Source organism: Salmo salar, chromosome ssa15 (genome assembly GCF_905237065.1).
Source record: "Salmo salar chromosome ssa15, Ssal_v3.1, whole genome shotgun sequence".
Classification (NCBI taxonomy): Eukaryota; Metazoa; Chordata; class Actinopteri; order Salmoniformes; family Salmonidae; genus Salmo; species Salmo salar.
Window position 1 is genome coordinate 99448195 of NC_059456.1, and position 16599 is coordinate 99464793.

At 46.6% G+C, this 16599-nt stretch overlaps 1 protein-coding gene across 6 annotated transcripts in view; it reads left to right on the forward strand.

The window, feature by feature from the left end:
* Nucleotides 1-16599, forward strand: part of LOC106572815 (protein kinase C zeta type) — a 192980-nt gene that overhangs the window by 20211 nt on the left and 156170 nt on the right. Inside the window, exon 1 of one of the 6 annotated variants that reach the window (XM_014147316.2) lies at nt 6276-6633. The exons of 4 other annotated variants lie outside the window; for them this stretch is intronic. Coding sequence is in view for 1 of the 2 variants with exons in the window: in XM_014147315.2 (XP_014002790.1) it covers nt 7322-7343 (22 nt within the window). In the remaining variant the exon portion in view is untranslated. Of the gene's footprint in view, nt 1-6275; nt 6634-7110; nt 7344-16599 lie in introns of those variants that run through there. One more of the 6 variants, XM_014147315.2, reaches the window with a different exon arrangement.

Genomic DNA, 16599 nt, shown 5'->3' on the forward strand with positions numbered 1-16599 from the left:
TGTAGCTTGCTGTCCATACACCTGCTGTGTTTGTAAGGAACATGTTTTGTGTTTGTGTTCTGTATGCCACAGAGAGTTTGCTTAGGTTAGTTAGTTAATCTATAGTAGTGTTTCAGTGCTTCAGGATGAGAGGGTTGGCCCAATGCTGCTGATCATGAGCTGTGGCCATTCTTGTGGAGGAGGAGGAAGGAGTGTGGGAGGAGGAAGGAGTGAGGGGGGAATGGGAGGAGGAGGAGGAAGGCGTGAGGGAGGAATGGGAGTAGGAGGAGGAAGGAGTGAGGGAGGAATGGGAGGAGGCGGAGGATGAAGGAGTGAGGGAGGAATATGAGGAGGCAGATGAGGGAGGAATGGGAGGAGGTGGTGATAGGAGTGAGGGAGCAATGGGAGGAGGAGGAGATAAAACAGGAAATTGTCCTGGAGATAGCATTCCTATTGTCTCTGGGGAGGAGTCTATGCAGCTGCAGTATCACAGTGTTTCTGTGTGAGAGACAGAGGCTGGGTCCACCTGGTTGTCATCGTCTGAGGCCTCCCGAGTGGCACAGCGGTCTAAGGCACTGCATCTCAGTGCTAGAGGTTTCACTACAGTCCCTGGTTTGAATCCAGGCTGAATCAAGTCTGGCCGTGATTGGGAGTCCCATAGGGTGGTGCACAAATAGCCCAGCGTCGTCCGGGTTTGGCCGTCATTGTAAATAAGAATTTGTTCTTAGCGGACTTGCCTAGTTCAAAATGTGTGTGTGTGTGTATATATATTCTTTTTTTAAGTCCAGCTGGGTGTCTGAGGGCGTGTTCCCCTGGGTGAGGGCGTGTCCACCTCAGACACTGTGGGTGCAGAGGCTGTGTTCTAATTGTCTTCTCCTTCTTTCCTTGGAGAAGGTTAGCTGAAGTGTACCGTTCAGGCTACGCTAGCTCTTTGTCCTTGCAGAAGGTTAGCTGAAGTGTACCGTTCAGGCTACGCTAGCTCTTTAAGGTCTTCTGTCTTCTTGTGAGAGTAAGTCTTCTTCTGAGAGTAAGTCTCCTTCTGAGTCTGTTTAGTGCATGGGCACTTCTGTCCCAATTTGTCTACTGGATTACAGGTACTCTTCCCTAAAATGTAATTTCCCCACCTAACTTGTCAGTTACCAGTACTGGCCATTAAAGGTAAAGGTCCAGGCTCTGTGGTCGGGCTGCTGAAGATGGAGGTTCTCCTTCTTTCTTTGGGTCCAGAGTTAAGAGGTCTGGCAGGATAAGAGGTTAAGAGTGTGAGGTGGAGACAGCAGAGTCCTTTTGTAGTCCTGTGAGGTCACATGGTATCACACCCATAGAAATAGGAATGAATAGAAAGGGCATCTCCATTCAAGTCATTGATGGCATAATGGGTGGACTGGCAGCCATTTTGAGTGTACCCATGCCATGGAGTAAAATCAGGAAGTGTACCCTTGAATTTGTGCTCTAAGTTGCTGAGTCAACACAACTGACATTACAATTGCATGAGCCACATCAGTTAGCATCATCTGAAAGAAAATTATACATTACCATGGCAAATTGGGAAAAATAAACATTCTTTCCCATTGACCCCCAGTGTAAAAGAGCCAACTTCGTTGTTTATTTTTTTGTTATATACAGAAAAAACAGAACATGCCAAAAGCTGCTGTGTTGTTCAATGTACATGTAACCAGGTCACAATCCCAACCTGTGGTTGCCAATGCTTCCATGTAGGGAAGTAGAGCCTGCGGGAAGAGTCCTGTGGCTTCAGGCTATTCAAAGTGGGAGGGTGGGAAATGTGGGGACCCGGTGTCCAAGTAGAATACACATAGCTATGTGTGTGGAAAACATTTCATCACAGGTATGACATTTAACTTGTTTAGTATAGTCTATTTGTAACCCCACTCACTACTTGGAGCTGTTCAGTACGTTTGTTTGTGTTGTTGGTCTTGGCTAGCTTAATGTTCCGGTCAGTAGCTAGCACTCACTTGCTCACGTGGCTGCTAGCATCGTGGCTGCTAGCATCGTGGCTGCTAGCATCGTGGCTGCTAGCATCGTCATGGAAAGCGGCAGGAGGGAAGCCCTACATAGTATATTTTTCTAAGTAGTGAGAACTCTCAGGAGCAGGCAATGTTGTACTTTGCTTAAATGTCCTAAATTGACTAAAACAAGCAGACAAAAATACAATTGTGTTTGGGGGATAAAGGCCAGGTATTTGCTGTGAGCCAATGGGGTAACCTAGGGAACGACAGGTTATTTTCCCCATCGTTGGGCAGGGCCATGACGTTTTATCTAGAACGGACTGGGTCTATCAGTTGATAGAACATTCCAAAATACCAAGGGAATTATTGCATCACATTATCAGGCAGCCTTTGCGAGTGTACCCATGAGTTTACCAGTCAATTGCCAGGGTTAGAGCTTCCAAGTCCATTCTCTTCATTCTGATTTCTGTGACCACACCTAGGTGTGAAGGACCACTTTTATGACCCTTTGTCTTGGAGAAAGAGAGAGCGCTTGGAGGAAATCAGTAGTCCATAACAGTTCAGCGTTATAAACAGGCAGTAAAAGGATGTTCAACATGTGACGTTAAAACGACACGTCACTACAATAGAGAATAGACATACCAGACTTGTGAAATCAAGATCTCTGTTTGTTCTATAAGGTACTGTTCTATTTTTAATCTGAACATTTGACCTTGACAAACATGCCATGCAGCTGAAGTGTATGGGAGTAGTTGCCCTGGTGATGATGTCAGATAAAAGACTAGCAGTGTGAAAAATATGCAGCAACTCTTGGAAGACAATGGAGGTTAACTACATAATAGAAAAATACTTCAAACCAACAGGAATAGAACGGTGAGGAGGAGGAAGTGTCTACCATGTCCGGAGGAGACTTCACCATTTATTTTGTTTTGAGCTTTGTTCTACTATTGACAGGTGCATCTGATTTCAGGATTGTACTGTATATCGATTCACTGTCCTTAAATAGGAGTCATCTGATTTCAGGATTGTACTGTATATCGATTCACTGTCCTTAAATAGGAGTCATCTGATTTCAGGATTGTACTGTATATCGATTCACTGTCCTTAAATAGGAGTCATCTGATTTCAGGATTGTACTGTATATCGATTCACTGTCCTTAAATATGAGTCATCTGATTTATTTGTTTCCGACCTCTAAATTGTTTCATCAATATTTTCGCTGCCAGCTCCTTATATCAGGGCATAAAAACTACAATCTGCCTTAATGAATTGATGACTGGTCTTGGAACTGGGCAGCCTCTTCCCGCTTGGCTCGATGGGATATCTAGTGATTTTACCAAAACAGCCAGATACTGTATGTACACAGTCTTGTACCCTTAACCTTTTTTAAACTGACTATCATATTTGGTGATTAAATCAGACTTTATTAATATAATTAGTAATCCAGGAATGTCACAAGTTAATTGACACGAGAGAACCTAGCAACTCTACAGAGTGCAATGACTACAATGAATGGCTAAATTACATCTGGACAGGAAGAGCCCATGGACCTCCCCCTCTTCCTCCTCACCACTCTATAATGAGTATAATTAAGCAATAAGGCCCGAGGGGGTCTGGTATATGGTCCCAACTCGGAGTGCCTGGATACAGCCCTTAGCCGTGGTATATTGGCCATTTACCACAAATCCCTGAGGTGCCTTAAATCTATTATAAACTGGTTACCAATGTAATTAGAACAGTAAAACGTTTTTTTTTTTTTTTTGTCATACCCATGGTATACGGTCTGATATACCACAGCTTTCAGCCAATCAGCATTCAGGGCTCGAACCACCTAGTTAATAATGAGGTATAAGGAGTTGTTTTAAGCATGTTTAAGCCTTTTATAATTGTCACGTCCTGACCCTAGTAAGATGTCATTTTCTATAGTAGAGTAGGTCAGGGCTTGACGGGGTGTTTTGGGTTTTTCTATGTTTTCTATATTTAAGTTCTAGTTTTTCTATTTCTATGTTGGGGTTGTTTGGGTTGATCTCCAATTGGAGGCAGCTGATCCTCGTTGCCTCTGATTGGAGATCATATTTAAGTAGGGGTTTTTCTTCCTGGGTTTTTGTGGGTAGTTGTTTTCCGTTTTGTCAAGTGTACCTGACGGAACTGTTGGCTGTCGGTTTGTTGTTTTAAGTGTCGTCATTAAAGTTAAGAAATGAGCACTCTACATGCTGCGCCTTGGTCCCCCTTATACGACCCGTGTTACAATAATGTTTTATTATCACTCACAATATGACATTTTTAAGTGTGGTTATTTTTCTACAGACTCAAACCGGCTGATAACTCAGGATCGTTATGAGATTATAGTAATATATTACAAAGGGCTCATAGGTAGAGTACTTGAACAATTGTTTGTTATTCGTTGTGTGATATAAAGGGGGTTAGTCAGGAGTATTTGGGTGTAAGGCAGGGTGTCTGTCATTTATCTGTTGCTGTATGGAGATGTCTCAATGACTAGTAGGAAGAGGAGGAAGTGAGGTCATCAGAAATGTTTAATGAATGCAATTAAGTGCCATGTCTGGGTGGGGTTTTCCACAATTGGGAATTTGTTCCGAAATACTAGAGCTCTTCATTACGGAATCCCAAGACAGTTTGCCTGGACTTTTTTCTATGACAGTTTATTTTTGAAACTGCAAATTCAAACCAGACTCTGTTTGTCAACCTTCTTGGTTTCTGTCTCTTTAAATATGTGAGCATGGTCACTGTATTTCAGAATTTGGATGCTTCTGGTTCTTCAAAGACTGATATGAATATGCATTAAGGTGGATGTTGTTTATTAACGAATGTGATAAACAATTTTGTTTCTAGGTTAGGAAACCAATCTAGATATGTTCCTCTTCCCCTGTCATTTTGTGGACGACCTCACACACTGACTGTAGCATATTAGAATTTATTTACTGTATAAGCCTTTTACCGCTGTGCTCCAAAAGCACAATACAAACATAATGTAGGTGTACTCGCTCTGTTAGACATGTATTTCACACTAACCATTGATGGATGTACTCACTAGACAGGATGGTACAGAATTAGAACTCACCTAAACTGGCAGAGACTATTGATTGGCAGCTTCAGATGAATTATAAACTAGAACAATTCTAAGTATAAAAATGTAAAGTTAGAGAGATTAGTTCACTGCATAGGCCTACGTTCGCCGGCTTTTGATATAGCAGTTCTCCCCGTACTGACCTTACTGTACTGCACAGTCCAGGCTATGCTAGCTTGTCTCCTCACAGACCTCATCAAAACACACAGCTCACAACAACAGACAATGCTTAATCTCCCTCTAAACGGAGCTCGCTAGCTGGCTTACTGATCCGGCCTTGTGAGGCTCATTGTGTGAGCCGTTAGTTGTGGACTCTGCTCGGCCCTGAGAGTGTGAACAGACCCCCCTCTGTGTGGGAGGAGGAGGAGGGCGGAAGGGGTTGAAAGCCCGGATGCACTCAGGCGGAGGCTGCACCGGGCTCTTCAGCGGTCCCCGCACCACCTCCTCCTCTTCCACCACTCAGCATCGATCCATGTCGTGTTTTCCCAGCAGCCTCCGCTGGGTACCACTGCCTCTCCGGGGCCGAGTGTGGTTACCGCTAGTGCCAGCGCCGTTACCCGCATGCCTGGCGACATCAGGAGGAGATGTCGTAGAGAGAGAGAATGAGAGAGAGACAGGGATAGAGGTGGAAAGAGAGATCACTGTACCGTAAAAATATTCGTTATTTATGTTCACGGCATCAGAGAGAGAGAAACAGAGGAGGAGAGGCATCAGTGAGAGAGAGAGAAACAGAGGAGAGGCATCAGAGAGAGAGAGAAACAGAGGAGAGGCACCAGAGAGAGAGAGAAACAGAGGAGAGGCACCAGAGAGAGAGAGAGAAACAGAGGAGAGGCACCAGAGAGAGAGAGAGAAACAGAGGAGAGGCATCAGAGAGAGAGAGAAACAGAGGAGGAGAGGCATCAGAGAGAAACAGAGGAGGAGAGGCACCAGAGAGAGAGGAACAGAGGAGGAGAGGCATCAGAGAGAGAGAAACAGAGGAGAGGCATCAGAGAGAAACAGGGGAGAGGCATCAGAGAGAGTGAGTAACAGGAGGAGAGGCATCAGAGAGGGAAAGAAACAGAGGAGGAAAGGCATCAGAGAGAGAGAGAAACAGGAGAGGCATCAGAGAGAGAGAGAGAAACAGCAGGAGAGGCATCAGAGAGAGAGAGAGAGAAACAGAGCAGGAGAGGCATCAGAGAGAGAGAGAAACAGAGCAGGAGAGGCATCAGAGAGGGAGAGAGAGAAACAGAGCAGGAGAGGCATCAGAGAGAGAGAGAAACAGAGCAGGAGAGGCATCAGAGAGGGAGAGAGAGAAACAGAGCAGGAGAGGCACCAGCGAGAGAGAAACGGGGGGAATTAAATAACCACAAAAAAAGAGGTAGGGCAACACTGACAGCTGTAGCAACCGTGCTACAGGGAGGAGGAGAGAAGGAGAGAGAGAGGGAGGGAGGAGGGGAGGCAGACAGAGAGAGAGGGAGAAAATAATTAAATAAATTGCCGGGAGAAGAAGAGCGGCATCGGGGAGAGAGAGGAAAGGATGTAGCTACGTTTCCTTCCAAACCCGACGTACACACCAGCCAGGATAATGTGCTGATGGAGCCAGAAAGAAAAGGAGGAAGGACACCGGTGAGCAATATACATCCCCTCCATCCATCCATCTATCCATCCATCTATCCATCCATCCATCCATCTATCCACCACGGACAATAGATTTGATGGCAGTATCCTTCTCTGGATTTTTAGCCTGGATGTAATCTGTGTGTGTGTGCGTGTGTGTGTGTGCGCGTGCTCTGCCTCCATAACTGCTGTGTTTATAGCTACTAGCTAGCTCATCCTCTCATGTGTTGCAGGCAGGCAGTGTCTATACACTGTGGATGCATGCTTCCTGCTAGCCTTGGTCGGTATCTGATAGTGGCTTTTTCTGGCTTGTATCCTGCAATTACGTTACAGTCTGGGCTCTGGTCTGGGCTCTGGCCTGGTGTCTTGTTGGCAGTCCCCTTGAAGGGTCTGGACCCTGTTAGGGAGTGCGGCACTGTGTGTGTGTGTGTGTGTGTGTGTGTGTGTGTGTGTGTGTGTGGAGAGAGAGAGAGAGAGAGAGAGAGAGAGGGTGTGTTTGTGTGTGTGCGGTGGCGGGGTGTGTGTATGCGCCGCCAGTGTGTGTGTATGCCTACCTGGCTGTGGTAGTCAGTGCTGCTGGGGAGAGGCGAGAGCACTCTCATCACCACACCGTCCGCCAGCCGAGGCACAAAGGAACCGCGACATCCAGATTAGGGCTCTTTGTAACCCAGCCGACGGCTCTTTAAAGGAGGACTAAATGCATCCTATAAAGGATGACGGTACGTGAGAAATGTTACTGTTTGATGAGAAACAAGCAGCCCTATTCAGATTGGTTGTTGTAGTGTTTTTGTGTTTTGTGAAGCAACCTGTTTGTCATGCCTGTTCTGACTGCACTCAATGTCTATGGCTACCTATGTGATTCTGTCATCTCTGGTAGAACAGAGATTTGTTGTTATGACTGGTACTCTTGTGGGAGTGATTTGTCATTGCGTATTGCTCTGTGTAAAGGGGGAGGGGGGTGAATATACTCCCTATCTGTAATTCACCCCCCTCTCCTCTTCCTCCCTTAACAAGATAATTAGCCCTGCACTAATAACGATTCTCATCGGCTGGTTAAGTGCACCCAGCACCCAAATAATGGGGCTTTGGGCAAAAGGGGGGTTGGGTGGGGGTTAGTGTTGGCATAATGTTTGTTTTTTTTCTCCAGGGGGGAGTGGTGGTGTGGATTTGCTCCAGGGGGAGTGGTGGTGTGGATTTGCTCCAGGGGGGAGTGGTGGTGTGGATTTGCTCCAGGGGGGAGTGGTGGTGTGGATTTGCTCCAGGGGGGAGTGGTGGTGTGGATTTGCTCCAGGGGGGGTGGTGGTGTGGATTTGCTCCAGGGGGGAGTGGTGGTGTGGATTTGCTCCAGGGGGGTGGTGGTGTGGATTTGCTCCAGGGGGAGTGGTGGTGTGGATTTGCTCCAGGGGGAGTGGTGGTGTGGATTTGCTCCAGGGGGAGTGGTGGTGTGGATTTGCTCCAGGGGGAGTGGTGGTGTGGATTTGCTCCAGGGGGAGTGGTGGTGTGGATTTGCTCCAGGGGGAGTGGTGGTGTGGATTTGCTCCAGGGGGAGTGGTGGTGTGGATTTGCTCCAGGGGGAGTGGTGGTGTGGATTTGCTCCAGGGGGAGTGGTGGTGTGGATTTGCTCCAGGGGGAGTGGTGGTGTGGATTTGCTCCAGGGGGGAGTGGTGGTGTGGATTTGCTCCAGGGGGAGTGGTGGTGTGGATTTGCTCCAGGGGGGAGTGGTGGTGTGGATTTGCTCCAGGGGGAGTGGTGGTGTGGATTTGCTCCAGGGGGAGTGGTGGTGTGGATTTGCTCCAGGGGGAGTGGTGGTGTGGATTTGCTCCAGGGGGAGTGGTGGTGTGTATTTGCTCCAGGGGGAGTGGTGGTGTGGATTTGCTCCAGGGGGAGTGGTGGTGTGTATTTGCTCCAGGGGGGAGTGGTGGTGTGTATTTGCTCCAGGGGGGAGTGGTGGTGTGTATTTGCTCCAGGGGGAGTGGTGGTGTGTATTTGCTCCAGGGGGAGTGGTGGTGTGTATTTGCTCCAGGGGGAGTGGTGGTGTGTATTTGCTCCAGGGGGAGTGGTGGTGTGTATTTGCTCCAGGGGGAGTGGTGGTGTGTATTTGCTCCAGGGGGGAGTGGTGGTGTGTATTTGCTCCAGGGGGGAGTGGTGGTGTGTATGTAATTTAGCAGATGTAGCTAACAACAAGGCTCTCCTTTCTCCCGCCTTCTCTCTCTCCGCTGATTATTGCGTTGCTCAATACAAAAGGAGGATTGTTGTGGATTGTCAGGAAGAAAAATTATACTTTTACAGTGTGTGTTTGTGTGTCTCTGAGTTGAAATGGTCTCTCTCTCTCTCTCTCGCTCGCTAATGTGTAATATCTATATATTATGGGCTGTATATGTACAGTATGTATATCTGATAGATACATGTAGGTATGTAAGCTTGATGTATATCTGTATAGAATACATATGGGTATGTAAGCTAGATGTATATCTGTATAGAATACATATGGGTATGTAAGCTAGATGTATATCTGTATAGAATACATATAATTATGTAAGCTAGATGTATTTCTGTATAGAATACATATACTGTAGGTGTAGTACAGGACACAGGGTCGTATTTAGGTGTTGGACAGGACATAGGATCGGTATGTAGGTGTTGGACAGGACATAGGATCAGTATATAGGTGTTGGACAGGACATAGGGTCGTATTTAGGTGTTGGACAGGACATAGGGTCGTATATAGGTGTTGGACAGGACATAGGGTCGTATTTAGGTGTTGGACAGGACATAGGATCGGTATATAGGTGTTGGACAGGACATAGGGTCGTATTTAGGTGTTGGACAGGACATAGGGTCGTATTTAGGTGTTGGACAGGACATAGGGTCGTATTTAGGTGTTGGAGAGGACATAGGATCGGTATATAGGTGTTGGACAGGACATAGGATCGGTATATAGGTGTTGGACAGGACATAGGATCGGTATATAGGTGTTGGACAGGACATAGGGTCTTATTTAGGTGTTGGACAGGACATAGGGTCGTATTTAGGTGTTGGACAGGACATAGGGTCGTATTTAAGTGTTGGAGAGGACATAAGATCGGTATATAGGTGTTCGACAGGACATAGGGTCGTATTTAGGTGTTGGACAGGACATAGGATCGGTATATAGGTGTTGGACAGGACATAGGGTCGTATTTAGGTGTTGGACAGGACATAGGGTCGTATTTAGGTGTTGGACAGGACATAGGGTCGTATTTAGGTGTTGGACAGGACATAGGGTCGTATTTAGGTGTTGGACAGGACATAGGGTCGTATGTAGGTGTTGGACAGGACATAGGGTCGTATGTAGGTGTTGGAGAGGACATAGGGTCGTATTTAGGTGTTGGAGAGGACATAGGGTCGTATTTAGGTGTTGGACAGGACATAGGGTTGTATTTAGGTGTTGGACAGGACATAGGATCAGTATGTAGGTGTTGGACAGGACATAGGGTTGTATTTAGGTGTTGGAGAGGACATAGGATCGGTATTTAGGTGTTGGAGAGGACATAGGATCGGTATATAGGTGTTGGATAAGACATAGAGTCTTATGTAGGTGTTGGACAGGACATAGGATCGGTATGTAGGTGTTGGAGAGGACATAGGATCGGTATATAGGTGTTGGAGAGGACATAGGGTCGTATTTAGGTGTTGGACAGGACATAGAGTCGTATTTAGGTGTTGGACAGGACATAGGATCGGTATATAGGTGTTGGACAGGACATAGGGTCGTATATAGGTGTTGGAGAGGACATAGGATCGGTATGTAGGTGTTGGAGAGGACATAGGATCGGTATGTAGGTGTTGGACAGGACATAGGGTTGTATTTAGGTGTTGGAGAGGACATAGGATCGGTATATAGGTGTTGGATAGGACATAGGGTCGTATGTAGGTGTTGGACAGGACATAGGATCGGTATGTAGGTGTTGGACAGGACATAGGATCGGTATGTAGGTGTTGGAGAGGACATAGGATCGGTATATAGGTGTTGGACAGGACATAGGGTCGGTATATAGGTGTTGGACAGGACATAGGGTTGTATTTAGGTGTTGGAGAGGACATAGGATCCGTATATAGGTGTTGGACAGGACATAGGGTCGTATGTAGGTGTTGGACAGGACATAGGATCGGTATATAGGTGTTGGACAGGACATAGGGTCGTATGTAGGTGTTGGACAGGACATAGGGTCGTATATAGGTGTTGGAGAGGACATAGGATCGGTATATAGGTGTTGGAGAGGACATAGGGTCGTATTTAGGTGTTGGACAGGACATAGAGTCGTATTTAGGTGTTGGACAGGACATAGGATCGGTATATAGGTGTTGGACAGGACATAGGGTCGTATATAGGTGTTGGAGAGGACATAGGATCGGTATGTAGGTGTTGGAGAGGACATAGGATCGGTATATAGGTGTTGGATAGGACATAGGGTCGTATGTAGGTGTTGGACAGGACATAGGATCGGTATGTAGGTGTTGGACAGGACATAGGATCGGTATGTAGGTGTTGGAGAGGACATAGGATCGGTATATAGGTGTTGGACAGGACATAGGGTCGGTATATAGGTGTTGGACAGGACATAGGGTTGTATTTAGGTGTTGGAGAGGACATAGGATCCGTATATAGGTGTTGGACAGGACATAGGGTCGTATGTAGGTGTTGGACAGGACATAGGATCGGTATATAGGTGTTGGACAGGACATAGGGTCGTATTTAGGTGTTGGACAGGACATAGGGTCGTATTTAGGTGTTGGACGGGACATAGGGTCGTATATAGGTGTTGGACGGGACATAGGGTCGTATTTAGGTGTTGGACAGGACATAGTATCGGTATATAGGTGTTGGACAGGACATAGGGTCGTATATAGGTGTTGGAGAGCACATAGGATCGGTATGTAGGTGTTGGACAGGACATAGGGTCGTATATAGGTGTTGGACAGGACATAGGGTCGTATATAGGTGTTGGACAGGACATAGGGTCGTATTTAGGTGTTGGACAGGACATAGGGTCGTATATAGGTGTTGGACAGGACATAGGGTCGTATTTAGGTGTTGGAGAGGACATAGGATCGGTATATAGGTGTTGGACAGGACATAGGGTCGTATTTAGGTGTTGGACAGGACATAGGGTCGTATTTAGGTGTTGGACAGGACATAGGGTCGTATTTAGGTGTTGGAGAGGACATAGGATCGGTATATAGGTGTTGGACAGGACATAGGATCGGTATATAGGTGTTGGACAGGACATAGGGTCTTATTTAGGTGTTGGACAGGACATAGGGTCGTATTTAGGTGTTGGACAGGACATAGGGTCGTATTTAAGTGTTGGAGAGGACATAAGATCGGTATATAGGTGTTCGACAGGACATAGGGTCGTATTTAGGTGTTGGACAGGACATAGGATCGGTATATAGGTGTTGGACAGGACATAGGGTCGTATTTAGGTGTTGGACAGGACATAGGGTCGTATTTAGGTGTTGGACAGGACATAGGGTCGTATTTAGGTGTTGGACAGGACATAGGGTCGTATGTAGGTATTGGAGAGGACATAGGGTCGTATGTAGGTGTTGGAGAGGACATAGGGTCGTATTTAGGTGTTGGAGAGGACATAGGGTCGTATTTAGGTGTTGGACAGGACATAGGGTTGTATTTAGGTGTTGGACAGGACATAGGATCAGTATGTAGGTGTTGGACAGGACATAGGGTTGTATTTAGGTGTTGGAGAGGACATAGGATCGGTATTTAGGTGTTGGAGAGGACATAGGATCGGTATATAGGTGTTGGATAAGACATAGAGTCTTATGTAGGTGTTGGACAGGACATAGGATCGGTATGTAGGTGTTGGAGAGGACATAGGATCCGTATATAGGTGTTGGACAGGACATAGGGTCGTATGTAGGTGTTGGACAGGACATAGGATCGGTATATAGGTGTTGGACAGGACATAGGGTCGTATGTAGGTGTTGGACAGGACATAGGGTCGTATATAGGTGTTGGAGAGGACATAGGATCGGTATATAGGTGTTGGAGAGGACATAGGGTCGTATTTAGGTGTTGGACAGGACATAGAGTCGTATTTAGGTGTTGGACAGGACATAGGATCGGTATATAGGTGTTGGACAGGACATAGGGTCGTATATAGGTGTTGGAGAGGACATAGGATCGGTATGTAGGTGTTGGAGAGGACATAGGATCGGTATGTAGGTGTTGGACAGGACATAGGGTTGTATTTAGGTGTTGGAGAGGACATAGGATCGGTATATAGGTGTTGGATAGGACATAGGGTCGTATGTAGGTGTTGGACAGGACATAGGATCGGTATGTAGGTGTTGGACAGGACATAGGATCGGTATGTAGGTGTTGGAGAGGACATAGGATCGGTATATAGGTGTTGGACAGGACATAGGGTCGGTATATAGGTGTTGGACAGGACATAGGGTTGTATTTAGGTGTTGGAGAGGACATAGGATCCGTATATAGGTGTTGGACAGGACATAGGGTCGTATGTAGGTGTTGGACAGGACATAGGATCGGTATATAGGTGTTGGACAGGACATAGGGTCGTATTTAGGTGTTGGACAGGACATAGGGTCGTATTTAGGTGTTGGACGGGACATAGGGTCGTATATAGGTGTTGGACGGGACATAGGGTCGTATTTAGGTGTTGGACAGGACATAGTATCGGTATATAGGTGTTGGACAGGACATAGGGTCGTATATAGGTGTTGGAGAGCACATAGGATCGGTATATAGGTGTTGGAGAGGACATAGGGTCGTATTTAGGTGTTGGAGAGGACATAGGATCGGTATGTAGGTGTTGGACAGGACATAGGGTCGTATATAGGTGTTGGACAGGACATAGGGTCGTATATAGGTGTTGGACAGGACACAGGGTCGTATGTAGGTGTTGGACAGGACATAGGGTCATATTTAGGTGTTGGACAGGACACAGGGTCGTATTTAGGTGTTGGACAGGACATAGGGTCGTATTTATTTGTTGGACAGGACACAGGGTCGTATATAGGTGTTGGACAGGACACAGGGTCGTATATAGGTGTTGGACAGGACATAGGGTCGTATTTAGGTGTTGGACAGGACACAGGGTCGTATTTAGGTGTTGGACAGGACACAGGGTCGTATTTAGGTGTTGGACAGGACACAGGGTCGTATTTCGGTGTTGGACAGGACATAGGGTCTTATATAGATGTTGGACAGGACATAGGGTCGTATATAGGTGTTGGACAGGACATAGGGTCGTATTTAGGTGTTGGACAGGACATAGGGTCGTATTTAGGTGTTGGAGAGGACATAGGGTCGGTATATAGGTTTTGAAAAGGACATGAGTGATGAGGCATTTTTGTCCAACTCTTCTTTGACTTGCTTATGACTGTGCTGGGGATAGAATATCGATGTACAGCCGGCCAATCGTGTCTGTTTTTAGACACAGTATCCATGTTCTAGTGCCTCCTGAGTCCATCCACCATATAGATCTCTGAGATATCTTAGTATTTATGTGTCTGCGCATATTGTTTATTGTTCTATCATATGAGGTTACATTAGCCTCTCGATATAGCTTACAGTAATGTGATATAGCTTACAGTAGTGCACTGTAGCTTACAGTAGTGTGCAATAGTTTACAGTAATGCACTGTAACTTACAGTAGTGCACTGCAGCTTAAAGTAGTGCACTGTCTATTTAAGACTTTATGTATGACACAGCCCTTACACAGTACTCTAGCTGCTGATGTGCTACTTTATACACACAAAGTACACACAAAGTACACACAAAGTACACCTAGGTGTAATGGATCCACATTAGCAATCACGCATGTTGAGGACAGGTGTCACGTTTATGACACGCAGGTTTTACAAGGCTGTCCGTCAAAGTCTGGTTGTGCATAGCAACCAACCGTGGATACTCTTCACCCACATCAAGTTACATAAGTGAGTAAGTCCTCAATTGTAATATTGTGTTTTACATTTAAAAAAAAAATATTCTATATATTTTTTACAGCCTCCATCAGTCTCAGATCACCATTTTCTGTAATGAAGGGTTTTGGTGTGCTGCTACTGAGTGATATTTAATGGTCTTTGCCAAAGAGATTACCATCAATAATGTCCATAGCCGTTTTCAGGACAATATGATATCAATACGGTATAATGTGCTTCTCCAAACCTCTGCTTCTAGTCTATTTTTGGCAAAGAGCTGTTTGCTAGTCTGTCTATGAGTTTTAGGCTAATATTAGTGCATTTTGTTTATGTGTTCATGTTCGGATCATATTTGTGTTTTGTATTTGTCAAAGCCTTTTGGAAGTCTCAGACTGAGTATAATGACTATATTGGTCGTGAGTACATTGTTTTGTTTTAGTTTCACTTCGCTATCCAATGATTTGTTCTAGCTCTATATTGAAACACTGTGTAGGCTGCTAGACTATATGAAATATGCTTATAAGCATTTTGCTATATCATTGACGTTTATGTTATAGGAGTTAGGCTACGTAGCATTATTAAATATGCTTCTGAACTGTTTTAGCGGACATTCTTTCCAAAATGACTCCCAGTCAACAGTTTACCGCATTTAATATGGAGCGGAAGCAATATGTAAATGGTAGCTGTGTGTGAGTCAGTGGAGGAATGAGCAGCACTCCCACACTGGCCCTGTGTTCTCTTCATCTCTCCCACACTGGCCCTGTGCTCTCTTCACCTCTCCCACACTGGCCCTGTGCTCTCTTCACCTCTCCCACACTGGCCCTGTGCTCTCTTCACCTCTCCCACACTGGCCCTGTGCTCTCTTCACCTCTCCCACACTGGCCCTGTGCTCTCTTCACCTCTCCCACACTGGCCCTGTGCTCTCTTCACCTCTCCCACACTGGCCCTGTGCTCTCTTCACCTCTCCCACACTGGCCCTGTGCTCTCTTCACCTCTCCCACACTGGCCCTGTGCTCTCTTCACCTCTCCCACACTGGCCTTGTGCTCTCTTCACCTCTCCCACACTGGCCCTGTGCTCTCCTCACCTCTCCCACACTGGCCCTGTGCTCTCTTCACCTCTCCCACACTGGCCCTGTGCTCTCTTCACCTCTCCCACACTGGCCCTGTGCTCTCTTCACCTCTCCCACACTGGCCCTGTGCTCTCCTCACCTCTCCCACACTGGCCCTGTGCTCTCTTCACCTCTCCCACACTGGCCCTGTGCTCTCTTCACCTCTCCCACACTGGCCCTGTGCTCTCTTCACCTCTCCCACACTGGCCCTGTGCTCTCTTCACCTCTCCCACACTGGCCTTGTGCTCTCTTCACCTCTCCCACACTGGCCCTGTGCTCTCCTCACCTCTCCCACACTGGCCCTGTGCTCTCTTCACCTCTCCCACACTGGCCCTGTGCTCTCTTCACCTGTGGCCCTGTGCTCTCTTCACCTCTCCCACACTGGCCCTGTGTTCTCTTCATCTCTCCCACACTGGCCCTGTGTTCTCTTCATCTCTCCCACACTGGCCCTGTGCTCTCTTCACCTCTCCCACACTGGCCCTGTGCTCTCTTCACCTCTCCCACACTGGCCCTGTGCTCTCTTCACCTCTCCCACACTGGCCCTGTGCTCTCTTCACCTCTCCCACACTGGCCCTGTGCTCTCTTCACCTCTCTCTCTCCCACACTGGCCCTGTGCTCTCTTCACCTCTCTCTCTCCCACACTGCCCTGTGCTCTCTTCACCTCTCTCTCTCCCACGCCCCTATACTACTAGACTAAGGACATAAGGACAGTATACTGCTACATTATACTACTATACTAAGGACATAAGGACATTGTACTACTACATTATACTACAATGCGAAAGACATAAGGACATTATGCTACTACATTATCCTACTATATTATACACCTATACTAAGGACATAAGGACAGTATACTACTGCATTATACTACTATACTAAAGACATAAGGACAGTATACTACTACATTATACTA